The 13,899-nt window shown below is 49.1% G+C and overlaps 1 protein-coding gene across 6 annotated transcripts in view; it reads right to left on the bottom strand.

Annotated features, from left to right (window-relative positions):
- TRAPPC9 (trafficking protein particle complex subunit 9) overlaps window positions 1-9,135 on the bottom strand; it is a 541,182-nt gene extending 532,047 nt beyond the window's left edge. For 2 of the 6 annotated variants that reach the window (XM_025985035.2, XM_072733822.1), the window contains exons 1-3: window positions 3,284-3,372; window positions 2,528-2,562; window positions 563-1,156 (exon numbers count right to left, since the gene is read on the bottom strand). In XM_025985035.2, coding sequence (XP_025840820.1) covers window positions 563-1,146 — 584 coding nt within the window. In that variant the 5' untranslated portion in view covers window positions 1,147-1,156; window positions 2,528-2,562; window positions 3,284-3,372. Of the gene's footprint in view, window positions 1-562; window positions 1,157-2,527; window positions 2,563-3,283; window positions 3,373-8,995 lie in introns of those variants that run through there. The other 4 variants (XM_072733818.1, XM_072733819.1, XM_072733821.1 and 1 more) reach the window with 4 other exon arrangements.
- Window positions 9,136-13,899: the final 4,764 nt, after the last annotated feature.

Raw genomic sequence — 13,899 nt, 5'->3', positions numbered from 1 at the left:
CCTCACCTACACATCCAAGGGATGAGACTGAATAAAAGTTTCAAACTGTGCACTAGGGCAGTGCCATCCAACAGGAATGAAATGTGAGCCATGTAAATAAAGTTTCCTAGTTGCCACAACTTAAAAAGTAAGGAACTGAAACTGATTTTAGTATTTAACCTAACATATGTAAAATAGTATTACTTTGACACTATAAAGATTAAGAAGGTATTTTCTTTCTTTTTTCCACACTAAGTCTCAATATCTTATATGCATTTTACGTACAGTGTCTCAGCTCAGACCAGCCAGCTCTCTGGTGCTTGAGAGCCACAAGTGGCTACTGCACTGGACAGCAGCTCATGGGGTCCCACAAGCAGGGCCGGCTCAAACAGGGAAGTAAGTACACATGACAACCCTAAAAGGACTGCCTTTAACCAAGTGCTGTCCTGTTTTTAAAAGTCTGAAAACCACGGACTGCACCTGTCTACCCCTTGTTGCAATAAAATTCTCCCACCTGCTTACCCCTTCTTGTTGTCAGGAAGCAACCCCAGCACGAAGCCTCTGGGCCTCTAGGTAAACTTACCTACTGTCTGTGTCCAGTCCTACGAAGTCCTTTTTCTCAAACGGGACACATAGAAGAGGGATCTTATCTCCGGACTTGTCTGTGGCCCTGTCCAAACGCTTGGACTCGAGCACGATGAAGAGCGATTCGATGAAGTCCTCGATCCTCTTCTCCACCGTCTGGCAGTCCTCGTAGTTGGGGTAGAAGGCCACATCGGTACGCGGCTGCTCGGCGATCTCTCCCTGCAGCCCAAAGACAAAAAGCCGGGAGTCGTAGAGTGTGGAGCCATAGATCTCCTTCTGCACGTGGAACTTCTCAAAAGTCTGCGGCCAGTCCTTGGCCGAGAAGCAGTCTGTGATGGTGATGAGGCCCACAACTTTGCGATGGGTCTGGAAGTCGCCCCACTCATTGTTCTCCGGAGGGTAGTGATGCCTGTAGCGGATGTAGAGCACCCGCTGGGAGTCCCGCACACTGATCTGGCTCACGGAGGAGATCCTCTTGTAGATCTTGAAGAAGTTCTCTTCTGAGACGATGCCCACAGGCTGCACTACCACGAGGAGAGTCTGGTGGTCCTCAGCACACTGCATGTAGTCAGGGACACTCATCTTGAAGACTCTGCCAAAGAGAAAAAGGCTGTTGGCCCATTTTGGGGTATTGGGAGGTTCTGACACGAACCACCCAGGAGGCAGGGTGAGCCCCACAAAGGGCCCTGGGCTACCATTTGTCCCTGGAGTTCTGCGTTTGGCCCCCACAGCTCTTCCTAAAATACCATAGCTCCTGCAGAAAAGGGGTGTCTCTGGCTTTCTATTTCCAACACGTGGCCAGGTACTGGTGGAGAGCCAGTGCTCAAAAGCGTTCAGTGAACGAATGCCCCGCTCCCTCATCCCCTCAGCAGGACACACTGAAGAGAACCAGAGTGGACCCAGATCTGGATCTAACCTCCAATCTACCCAGGATGTAAATGGTTTATATATGGATTATCTCACTTAAACCCTTCTGTACACCACCTCAACTCTACTGAAGAAGAACCTGAGGCCAAGAGAGGTTTATTCCTGGTCAGGATCAGAGAGGCCCCGTCAGATGAAATGTTCAGGCCCGAGCCTCGCCAGGCCACTCCACTGTTCCCAGCAGCCATCCTCTGAACAGTGTCTTCTACACCACCTCAGGAAGAACCCACGTTAGTGTTCAACAGAGGGATGGCTGCCCCTAGCAGAGTCGGGACTGAAGGCGGAGATTTAAGGTTTTGTGTTTCTCAAGGGGAGACGCAGCTTTAAAAGCAACTGCAGAACACTTTTATCTGGTCCAGGCCTTCAGTGCACAGAGATGGAAAGGGGGGCCCGGGGCAGCCTCATGAGCAAGGACTGTCTCCCGGCAGCACAGCAAGCTCTGGGCACTAATGACGGACGAGGCATCCGTGAGGCCCAGGAGAACAAGCGCAGAAAGAAAAGATAGAGGACAAGCATACAAGGCCTTCCCTCTACAGTGCAATAAGATTTCATCAACTTATTCAATATGTTTGCACCCAAAGCTAAGGTAGGCTCCATCAAGGTGTCATGGGTTACAGAAGTTGGGAATTTTGAGTCATAATGGAAATTCCAACCTGCACTGTGGCTTTCCCTGTTCACACATGTGCTCCATGGGCACTCTGTGCCAGGTACAATACAAGCCACGAGTTCTCCCAACCACAGATCTTTATTAAATACATGCACACATCATACCTAGGTGCACCGAAGAAAAGCCATCTATAGATAAGATCGAATTAATGAAATTTAAAGCAGCCGAGCAGCACACATTATTTGCAAAAAGCTCCTGCTCTCTCGTTAGCAATAGGTGGCAGAGAACTGACCGCAGGCACCAAGTCTATGGTGTTGGTTCTCTCCCTGGCTGTCATTCTGTGTGACCATAAGTGAGTCACACAGTTTCACTGAGGTTTTCTCTTTTGTGAAAGAGAAATTAGCAATGTATAAAATCTCATTGTTCACATACCCAACATCTAATGAGGACTTCCCATGTGCCAGGCTCTGTGCAGATGAAAAGACAGCGTCCCAGGTATACTCACGAGTAGAAAGAGAAGAAAGATGTTAATTCTCCCCAGTTTGATATATAGATTCAATGTTATTCTGGATTAGACTTCCTACCAGGGGCAGCCCGGGTGGCTCAGCGGTTTAGCACCACCTTTGGTCAAGGGCCTGATCCTGGAGACCCGGGACCAAGTCCCACGTCAGGCTCCCTGCATGGAGCCTGCTTCTCCCTCTGTCTGTGTCTCTGCCTCTCTCTCTCTCTCTCTCTCTCTCTCTCTCTCTCCCCCTGTCTCTCATGAATAAATAAAATCTTTAAAAAAAAAAAAAAAAAGACTTCCTACCAGATTTTTGGTGGAATATAACAAATTAACTTACAGTCAAGAATAGCCAAGAAACTTCAAAACTTCTGAAGAACCACCCCTGAGGAAGGGCACCCCCAACCCCAAAAAAGCAAGACCAAATACAACTGCTACTGCTAACAAGATACAGGGTTCCTTGTGGAGATGATGAAATGTTCCAACACCATACTGCACAGTTCTGTGAATACACTAAAAACCACTAAATTGTAGACTCCAATGGATGAAGTGTATGATATATGAATTATATCTCAGTACATTTGTGTGGGGGGAAAGACCAAATAAAAAGCTACAACCAGCACAGTACAGACACAGAGATATTTAAAAAAAAATGCAATCCCACCCAGAACTTGACCCACACATACATGACAATTTGAAATACAGCAGAGGTGCCACTGTCAGGTGGTAGGAAAGGGCAGACTCTCTGACAAATAACAGTAAGACGATGGGTAATCTGTGAGTAAGAAAAAGACACATTGTCCAATCAGAAAATGGGCAAAATACTCAAAGCAGCATCTTCGAAGATAAAACTCAAATAGTCAAGACATGTACATAAGGATGGCCCACCTCGATGGCAACCAGGAAAAGCAAATTAAAGCCACAATGACAGGGATCCCTGGGTGGCGCAGCGGTTTGGCGCCTGCCTTGGCCTGGGGCGCGATCCTGGAGACCCGGGATCGAATCCTACGTCGGGCTCCCAGTGCATGGAGCCTGCTTCTCCCTCTGCCTGTGTCTCTGCCCCTCTCTCTCTCTCTGTGTGTGTGTGACTATCATGAATAAATAAATAAAATCTTAAAAAAAAAAAAAAAGCCACAGTGACAGACCATTTCACATCCAAAATAAACTGACAAAATAAAAACTGTACTGTGGTAAATACACACGAGACTTATCCTTTTTAAGGGCACAGTTCTACAGCATTAAGGACATTACACTGCTGTGCCACCACCTCCAAGAGTTCTCCACGTCCCCCACCTGACACTCTGTACTCAGGAAACGCCCGCTCTCCCCGGCCCCTGGCAGCCACCATTCTGACTTTCTCTCTACGAATTTAACTGCTCGAGGCCCCTCATGTAAGTGGAATCACACACTCTTTTGAGTCCTTTGGGGACTAGCTTACTTCACTTAGCAGAACATCTTCCAGGTTCATCCGTGTTGTAGCAGTGCATCAGAATTTCCTTCTGTTTCAATGCTTATATCCCATTGTATAGATACACTATTTATTCATTCATCAAAGGTCATTGGGTTGCTTCTAGCTTGGGGCTCCTTTGAATGATGCTACTGCATAGACAGAACATTTTAAGTATGAAAAACGCCAAGTGTGAGACACCTGGGTGGCTCAGTGGTTGAGCATCTGACTTTGGCTCAGGGTGTGATCCTGGGTCGCAGGATGAGTCCCGCATCGGGCTTCCTGCAGGGAGCCTGCTTCTCCCTCTGCCTGTGTCTGGGCCTCTCTATGTGTGTCTTTCATAAATAAATAAAATCTGGGGCAGCCTGGGTGGCTCAGTGGTTTAGCACCACCTTCAGCCCAGGGCATGATCCTGGAGACCTAGGATCAAGTCCCATGTCGGGCTCCCTGCATGGAGCCGGATTCTCCCTCTGCCTATGTCTCTCCCTCTCTCTCTCTGTTTCAAATAAATAAATAAATAAATAAATAAATAAATAAATAAATAAATAAATAAATAAAATCTTTAAAAAAAAAAAGAAAGAAAGAAAAACGCCAAGGGTTCACAAAGGTGTAGGTCAGAAGTAACTCTCCTATATGACAGCGGGCATACGGACTGGCGCATCCTGGGCCCCGGAATTTCCCTCATAGAGCAACTCTGGCATATGGATGGCAGAAAACATAAACAAAGGATGCTAGAAGCCAGAACTAGAGACAACACAAATGTCCACCGTCAGAAGAGTGGATAAACAAATCGTGGTCTTTTAATGCAATGAAAGCTTACAGAGCCGTGAACATGAATGGCCCAGAACGACACTGCAGAATCGCGGCTAAACCTCAACACTGTGATGGGCAAATAAAGTAGGTTGTGGATTAAGACAAGCAGCACAATCCTGTTTACATAAAATTCAGAAACAGCCAACACTACACAGTGTACTGTTTAGGGATATTTACACACAATGTAAAGCTATAAAGAAAAATAAATTTGAGTGGCAGAGAGGAGCGTAACTCAGGAGAGAGACAGCAGGCTTCGGAAGTGAAGCTGGATGGCAGACACGAAGGCATTTGTTTAGCCATTCTTTAAACTACACATAAACAGCACATACACCTTTGCTGTAGTCTAGATTTCAAAATCTTTCAAGAATTGGGGGTGCCTGGATGGCTCAGTCAGTTGGGCATCTGCCTTTGGCTTGGGTCCTGATCTCGAGGTCCTGGGACTGATCCCGGTGTCGGGCCCCCTGCTCAGTAGGGAGCCTGCTTCTTCCTTTCCTTTTGTGTGCTCTCTCTCTCTCATGCTCTCTCAAATAAATAAAACTTTAAAAAAAAATTTTTCAGAAGTTAAAAAAGGGAGGTGCCTGGGTAGCTTGGAAGTGAAGCATCTGCCTTGGGCTCAGGTCATGATCTCAGGGTCCTGGGATTGAGCCTCACATCAGGCTCCCTGTTCAGCAGGGAGTCTGCTTCTCTCTCTCTGCCCTTCACTCCACCCTCATGCTCTCACTGTCTCGCTCTCTCTCAAATAAAATCTTTAAAAAAAATTTTTTTTCAACAGTTAAAAAAGGGAGACGGTCCAACTTCAAGGAGCTCACAGCCTGGTTGTCAGCATTCAACTAGTTTTAGGGCCCAGACTCTGCCCCCAGCCTCGGCCTGCAGGTTACGCTGCTGCTCCTGCAAATACCTTCCTCTATGAGCAAGAAAACAGAGGTAAAAGACGCAAGTGTATCTCAGATGCAGCTCCACCTGAAGACAGGGGACAGCGGGTCCTGGGCACAGGTCTCAGGACGGACACTCAGTTTCTTTAGTCTGAAGTAATGAGAAAAAGTACAACAATGCATGAGCTCCTCATAAGACTCAACTTAGGTAAATTTGGGAAGTTCTTTATAAATATTAACTACTATTGTAATTTCTGTTTAGGTAATAAACTTCCACATTTTTTGGCATTAAAACATTCCTGCCTTTATGAAATGCTGGTGAGAGGAGATGGTGGTGATTTTCCCATTGCCCTGTCTCGGCAAAAATTAAAACTGCCATCCCTATTATTGATCCTCCAATTTCTGGAATTTGCAAATCTATGAAATCCAAACAACCAACTCACGTTGGACTAAATGATCCCTCTGGGTCTCTTCCAGTCCTGACTGGGCACTAAAAGGACTCCAGCAATCAAATCCATGCCACGGGTCAATAAACCTTACAACCTCAAGCAAGAGTTTTCCCTGAAGCAGGTCGGTATCATAAACTTCTTGTTCAATTTGCCCCAAATTCAAAATATGCATCTTACACAGGAGGACATCACGTGAGGTAGAAAGAGGAAACTCATCCTAGTATGTATCCTAGTTAGATTCCCCATCAATCCTAAGAAATGAGTATCACTATCTTCAGTCGTAGATGAAATAAGGCTCAGTCATTCTGTTTAAGGTCTCCTTTTTGGTAGGTGATGAACTGGAGCCAGGCGCCAGAGTCCATGCTTTTCCACTGGTTTCTTCAAGGGAGAAGCTGACAAAAATAAGACCTGGCACTGAACCAGTTCTAGTGTCTGAGACAATACAAATATTAAATATCCAATAATCCAATACAAATATTAAACATCAAAAATAGGAGCGTCTCAGTGGCTCAGTCGGTTAAGTGTCTGCCTTAGGCTCAGGTCATGATCTGAGGGTCCTGGGATAGAGCCCCACATCGGACTCCCTGCTCAGTGAGGAGTCTGCTGCTCTTTCTCCCTCCACCCCTCCCCCTCATGCTCGTTTGCCTGCCTTCCTCTCAAATAAATGAATAAAATCCTTAAAAAAAAAAAATCAAAAATGGGGCAGCCCCAGTGGCCCAGCGCTCTAGCACCGCCTTCGGCCCAGGATGTGATCCTGGAAACCCAGGATGGGGTCCCACGTTGGGGCTCCCTGCATGGAGCCTGCTTCTCCCTCTGCCTGTGTCTCTGCCTCTCCTTCTCATGAATAAACAAAATCTTAAAAAAAAATCAAAAATGTATTTCTTCAACATAGTAGCTCCCCCAAACGTTAAACACAGAGCTACCATAACAACGGCAAGTCTACTCCTAGGTACACACCAAAGAGACTTGAAAACACATGTCCATGCAAAAATTTGTCCACAATGTCCACAGCAGCATTACTCACTCCTAAACAGTCAAAGAGTGGAAATAATACCACTATCCATCAACTAGTGAATGAATTAAAAAAAAAAAAAAAAGTCTATCCAACAAGAGAATATTGCTCAGCCATAAAAGGGAACAAAGTACTGATACTATGACAACATGGATGTGTCTTGGAAACGTGATGCTCAGTGAAAGAAGCTAATCATGAGGGCAGCCCCGGTGGCTCAGCGGTTTAGCGCCGCCTTCAGCCCAGGGCATGATCCCAGGGTCCCGGGATCGAGTCCCATGTTGGACTCCCTGCATGGGGCCTGCTTCTGTCTCTGCCTCTCTCTCTCTCCGTCTCCCATAAATAAATAAAATCTTTAAAAAAAAAAAAGTATTAAAAAAAAAAAAAGCTAATCATGAAAGGCCACATAGGGTAGGATCTACATATGAAACACCCACCGCATGCAAATCTCTGGAGACAGAACATAAATGAGTGGCTGCCAGGAGCTGCAGGACAGGAGATTAAGAAGTGACGGCCAAGGAGTATGGACTTTCTTCCTGGAGTGATAAAAATGTTCTGGGACCGTGATGGCTGCTCGGCAGTGAATATACTAAAACCACAGCACTGTCCGCTCCACATGGGTGGGTTTTGTAATACAGGAACCATATCTCCATCAACCAGTTATTATTTTTTTTAAAGTTCTTTTTTTTTTTCTTTTAAGATTTTATTTATTCATTTGTGAGAGACACAGAGAGAGGCAGAGACCCAGGCAGAGGGAGAAGCAGGCTCCCTGCAGGGAGGCCCAGGCCGGGACTCGATCCCGGGTGTCCAGGGTCATGCCCTGGGCCCAAGGCAGAGGCTCAATCTCTGAGCCACCCAGGCATCAACAGCAGTTACTTTTTAAAATATTCCTTGAACGATCGTTTTTCCTTCTGCCACACAATTTCAGAACCAACATAACCTTGCGAGAGATCCTTAGTTAACAAGCCAATCTTCGGGGAGGGGGGTGGGGCCACATCACGCCTGGGGTGGGGGTGCTGCTGTTCTCATGTTCACAGACACTAGCTGGGCTGGACGAGGAAGTGGCTGCAACTATTGCTCAAAAATTGACAGCGGGGATCGGCGGGTGGCTCAGCGGGTTCGGCACCTGCCTCCGGCCCAGGGCGTGACCCCGGGGTCCTGGGATCGAGTCCAGCGTCGGGCTCCCTGCATGGAGCCTGCTTCTCCCTCTGCCTGGGTCTCGGCCTCTCTCTGTCTCATGAATAAATAAATAAAATCTTAAAAAACAAAAAAATTGACAGTGACCAGTTTCAGCTGGGGGGGGGGTGCAGACGTCTCGGCCCCTGCCTTCAGCTCCTCCCGCGCTAGAGCAGCCCAGCTTGCAACATTTTGATCCCTGGGTCTATACAAACACGGGAACTCCACGGGCACCCTCCGGGAGCCTGCAAAGCGCGGGCGGGGGGCATTTCCGGGGGAGCCCACCTGCAGCCCCCAGGGCGCGGGGGGGCGGGGCGCGGCAGGGGACCCCGGGGCTCCCCGCGGGGGCGGCGAGGACGCGGACGGGACGCTCGCCCCGGGCCGCCCCCGCGGGGAGACCCGCGCCCGCCGGGGGTCGCGCGACCCCACGCGACCCCACGCGACCCCGCGCGGCCCGGGGAGGGGGAGGGGCGGGGAGCAGGGCCGGGCCCCAGGGCGCAGGTGCGGCGCGGCGCGGGCAGGTGCGAGGCGGACCCCGGCCCCGCAGGTGCGGGCTGACGCGCCGCCACGCGCGAGCAGCGCCCCCCGCAGCCCGCAGGCCCCCGGCCCCGAGCCCCCCACCTCGCACTTACACAGCCGGCGGCCCGGGCCCGGAGCGGGAGCCAACGGCCGGAGGGGCGGCGGGGCCGAGCAGCCCGGGCGGCCGCTCCCCCTGCTCGGAGCTGGCGCTTCCGACCGGCGGCCGCGCCGGCACCCTCCTGCGCATGCTCGGGGCCGGGCCGGGCCGGCGCTCCGCTCCGGGTTTTGCGGGCGATCGCGGGGGAAGGCGGGGCGGGGGAGGGGCCTGGAGGCGCGCGGCTCAAATTTCAGCCCCTCTGCGGTCGGGGGGCAGTGGGGGTGTCCCGGGCCGCCGCCCCCGCACCCTGCACCCTGCACCCCGCAGCCCCCGGCGAAGACCGAGCAGCCTCAGCCGTGGTCCTGAGGCTCAGAACCGCCCGCCGGCTGAGTTCGTGGCCCTCGTGCAGGCCAGGCGGGCCCCGGGCGTGCTCCATGCGCGGGAGGGTCCTCCCGTGGGTGCAGCCACCCCCAGCCTGCGGGGCCCCAGCCGCCTGCTGTTCCCCGGGGCAGAAGCCACTGCGGGATTTAAACTTCACCTTTGGGGGGCGGCCCGGGTGGCTCAGCGGCTTAGCGCCGCCCTCAGCCCGGGGCGTGATCCTGGAGATCTGGGATCGAGTCCCAGGCCCGGAATCAAGTCCCACGTCGGGCTCCCTGCACTGGGCCTGCCTGTGTTTCTGCCTCTCTCTCTCTCTCTCTCTCCCTCTGTGTGTCTCAATAAATAAATGAAATCTTTAAAAGTAAACTTCGTCATTGTTAAAAATGAATGCACAAAATGTGTATTTGTTAAAAATGAATACACAAAATGGAATCTACACACCTCCCCGAGGGCACGTTTGGAAAGATGCACAAGACTGTTGGTAACAGGGTCATCTCCAGAAAAGGTGGAGAGAACAGGATGGTGGAGGGAGATGCTCTTTGCCGGGTGTGTCTTTGTGTTCTGTCTGCATGTTTTACCACATGCATGTATTTCTTTTTTAAGATTTTATTTATTCATGACAGAGAGAGGCAGAGACACAGGGAGAGGGAGAGAAGCAGGCTCCATGCAGGGAGCACGACGTGGGACTCGATCTTGGGTCTCCAGGATCACATCCCAGGCCCAAGGTGGCGTCAAACCGCTTGGCCACCGGGGCTGCCCTGTATTTCTTTTTCTTTTTTCTTTTTCTTTTTCTTTTCTTTTCTTTTCTTTTTTTTTTTTTTTTTTTTTTTTTTTTTTTTTTTGTGTGTGTGTATTTTTTTTCTTTTTTTTATAAACTTTTATTTATTTATTTATTTATTTATTTATTTATTTATTTATTTATTTATGATAGTCACACAGAGAGAGAGAGAGAGGCAGAGACACAGGCAGAGGGAGAAGCAGGCTCCATGCACCGGGAGCCCGATGTGGGATTCGATCCCGGGTCTCCAGGATCGCGCCCTGGGCCAAAGACAAGCGCCAAACCGCTGTGCCACCCAGGGATCCCTGTATTTTTTTTTCAAATAAAAAATGTTTTTAGGGGTGCCTGGCTGGCTGGGTCAGTAAAGTATGCACCTCTTGCTCTCAGGGTCTCCACATTGAGCATGGAAGCTACTTAAAAAATAATAATTAGGGCAGCCCAGGTGGCTCAGTGGTTTAGCACCACCTTGGGCCCAGGGCCTGATCCTGGGGACCCGGAATCCAGTCCAGTGTCGGGCTCCCTGCATGGAGCCTGCTTCTCCCTCTGCCTATGTCTCTCTCTCTCTCTCTCTCTCTCTCTCTCTGTCTCATGGATAAATAAATAAAAATAAATAAGAAGAAGAATTAATGTAATGGAAGACAAGAATCATACCTTCAGCAAATACAGCAGCCACGAAAAATCTGAGCCATCAGGTTTGCTTTAGGCCAGCAAGCATTTATTGACTCTTTGTGCCCAGCGCTGTCTTAGGACTTATTTTATTATTCATATGTTTCATAAAATAATAATATGCTAGCCCTCATCCCTGCCCAGGGTCAATAGAAAACCAATTGAGATTTTATTGAATTGTTTACCAAAAAGTAGGAATGAATTATAAGCAGAACACATCATCAGGGCAAAGCAGGTGAAGCAGATTTCCAGCACGCCAGAGAGCCAGGAAGTGTTCTCAACAAAGGCACTCAGATACGGAGGGGGAGTGCCTCCAAGACACCACAAAAAGATGCCAACAGTGGCTACTCCATGGTATTAAGAATGCAGGTTGACAGTTATAGAAAACAGACATTACAAGAGGCCAGCCTTGATGGAGGTCTGTGTGCCAGGAGCAGAGTTCCACTACTTAGCTCAGAGTCTTCTTAAGATCCATGCAAGGTAGCTATTCTAAGTGCTGAGGTCCAGAAAGGACACACCACTTGGCTGGAGTTGCACAAGCGGCTGGTCCTATTTAGAGATTCAAATCTAGGGCTGTCTGACTCCATGGCCTGTGTTCCTTCCATAGTCCCTCTCTGTTCTTATTCTATTTATAAATGGATAAGGCAGCAATTTAGAAAGCAAGATTGAAAGCTGGCAAAAGGAAACATTGCTATTTTAGTACAGTGTTTGTTTACAGTGTGCACACTTAGAGTAATTTATTTTATTGTTCCAGCAAATCTGTGTGAGAGAGGAGACTATTCTGCATTTTTACCTATGAGGGGACTGAAGCTCAGAGAAGGTAGGGGATGGCATTAAACTGATGCATGGGGGGTACCCAGGGCTATCTTTCTTCTGGAGTTATTCACCTGTCGTAGCTTTAACATTTCCTGAACATCTCATCTGAATGTTCAGAATTCAAAGCATATAGCAAACCTGCTCTCAAGGAGTCTGTAGACACTTTGAGTTGGATTGGAAGGAACCTCTAAAATGATCAGTTCCAACCTCACACCCACACAGATCCCCTCCACAAAAGTCCTAGTGGGGGTGGAAAGTTCAATGATACAGACCTCTATTAGAAAGTTCTCCAGTTGGGGCACCTGGATGGTTCAGTCAGTGGAGCACATGACTCTTGATCTTGGGGTCATAAGTTCAACCCCACATTGGGTGCAGAGATTTCATAAAAAAAAAAAAAAAATTTAAGGGAAGGAAAGAAAGAGTTTTCCAGTAAAATGAGGCAGAATCTGAGGTTTCCCTGAAACATGGAGTCCCAAAGATGAAAACCAATGCCCAAGAGACTTTGTGGAGTTGAGAATTATCACTGAAACATGAGTCAAAAGTACAGTCAAAGCACCCACCCCATCACTCACTGACTACATAATCCCAAACTCTTCATCCATAAAATGAGGATGATCACTGCATGGTGCTGTCACCAGGATTAAATAAAATAATGTATGAAAAAATATTTAGAGACACAGTGGGACAGATTAAATGAAGTTGCATTTTTAATGCTGTCATATGCTACTCCTATGCTTTGGGAGAGGGTGATGATATATCTTGATTTACCTGGAATAAACCCGGTTTGTCTGTCGTCCTAAGTGTTCAGGTTGGGTGACATGATCACCTCACTTTGGGCAAAGTCCATCATCCCTCAGGATTTCAGATCCCCCAACAATATTTTTTAAGATTTTATTTATTTATTCATGAGAGACACAGAGAGAGAGAGAGAGAGAGAGAGAGAGAGAGAGAGAGGCAGGCTCCATGCAGGGAGCCGGATGTGGGACTCGATCCCAGGTCTCCGGGATCACACCCTGGGCTGAAGGTGGCACTAAACCACTAAGCCACCCAGGTTGCCCCCCCCCCCCAACAATATTCCTTACTTCTTTCCGTATTGCAGGACTCTCCTCTCCCCTGCAGTCTGCTCAAATACTTGTCCGTAGCGCCATGTCTCACGTGGCTTTCTAGCTTCCAAGCTAAAAGGGAAAAGATTCATTGACTTGCCTACATATATTTAATACCACTGAAAAGTGGCCACTTGAGCAGGTCCTTCACATCTACTCACTAAAAATAATACAATCATTGGTAGCTGTTTACCACGTGCAACGTGCTTGTCACAAATTTTCTCATTTTTAATACAAGAACCTCATAATAAAGTACATTGTTCTAACTTGAAGACACTAAGTAATAAGATTCCCTTTTCATGAGTGTGGAACAGGTGATAAACAACAGCGAATCAGACAATGGATATTTACGAGTCAGTTTTACTACCACCATGTTGCTTAGACAGGGGTGCTTTGGATCCGGAGCCAACATTTAGGCTTTGGTTTATCAAATCCTTTCCCTTACAAATATTCAGCCTCGATTCCCCAGCTAAGAATGATCTTTAAAAAAAAAATTTTTCTTTTTAAAGATCTTATTTATTTATTCATGAGAAACACAGAGAGGTAGAGACCTAGAGAGACGCACACTCCCCTAGGGGAGCTGGATGCGGGACTCGATCTCAGGACCCCAGGATCACCACCTGAGCCAAGGGCAGATGCTCAACCGCTGAGCCCCCCAGGTGCCCCCCAGCTAAGAACGATCTCGGTCAGCACTGGACAACCGGAGGCCTGGCTCCCTGGGGGGCTCAGAGTCGCACGGGCCCAAGAGGGCCAGAGCTGGGATCCGCGCCAAGGTAACCCCTCCCGGGTCTCGGCAGTGATGCTAGTGGCTCGGGCACTGCGCGCTCGGCCGGGATCCCAGCTCGGGCCCCTCCAGAGGGTGCAGCTACCGCCCTCGGGGACGGGAGCTCGGAGGGCAGGACCCTGCAGGAGGAGGGGGAGGCTCTCAGCTCCCCTTGCACGGGGGCACAGCAGAGGTGGTGAGGGCGCGCAGGAAGGAGGGAAGCCCCGCAGAGGGCCGGCCAGATCCGGACTCCCGGAGCCCGGCTCCCGCGTGGATCCCGGCGCCCAGCAGCAAGCCCTGACGCCACACACTCGGAGTGAATCAATCGGTTCTGTGAATGAACGAATGAATGAAACTGCAGAGCCAGCCCGAGGTTGACCGCGGCCCCCCCAGCGGGGCTGCTAACGGGCCAATCA

Source organism: Vulpes vulpes, chromosome 13, assembly GCF_048418805.1.
Source record: "Vulpes vulpes isolate BD-2025 chromosome 13, VulVul3, whole genome shotgun sequence".
Taxonomy (NCBI): domain Eukaryota; kingdom Metazoa; phylum Chordata; class Mammalia; order Carnivora; family Canidae; genus Vulpes; species Vulpes vulpes.
This window is presented reverse-complemented; position numbering and strand designations above follow the sequence as displayed.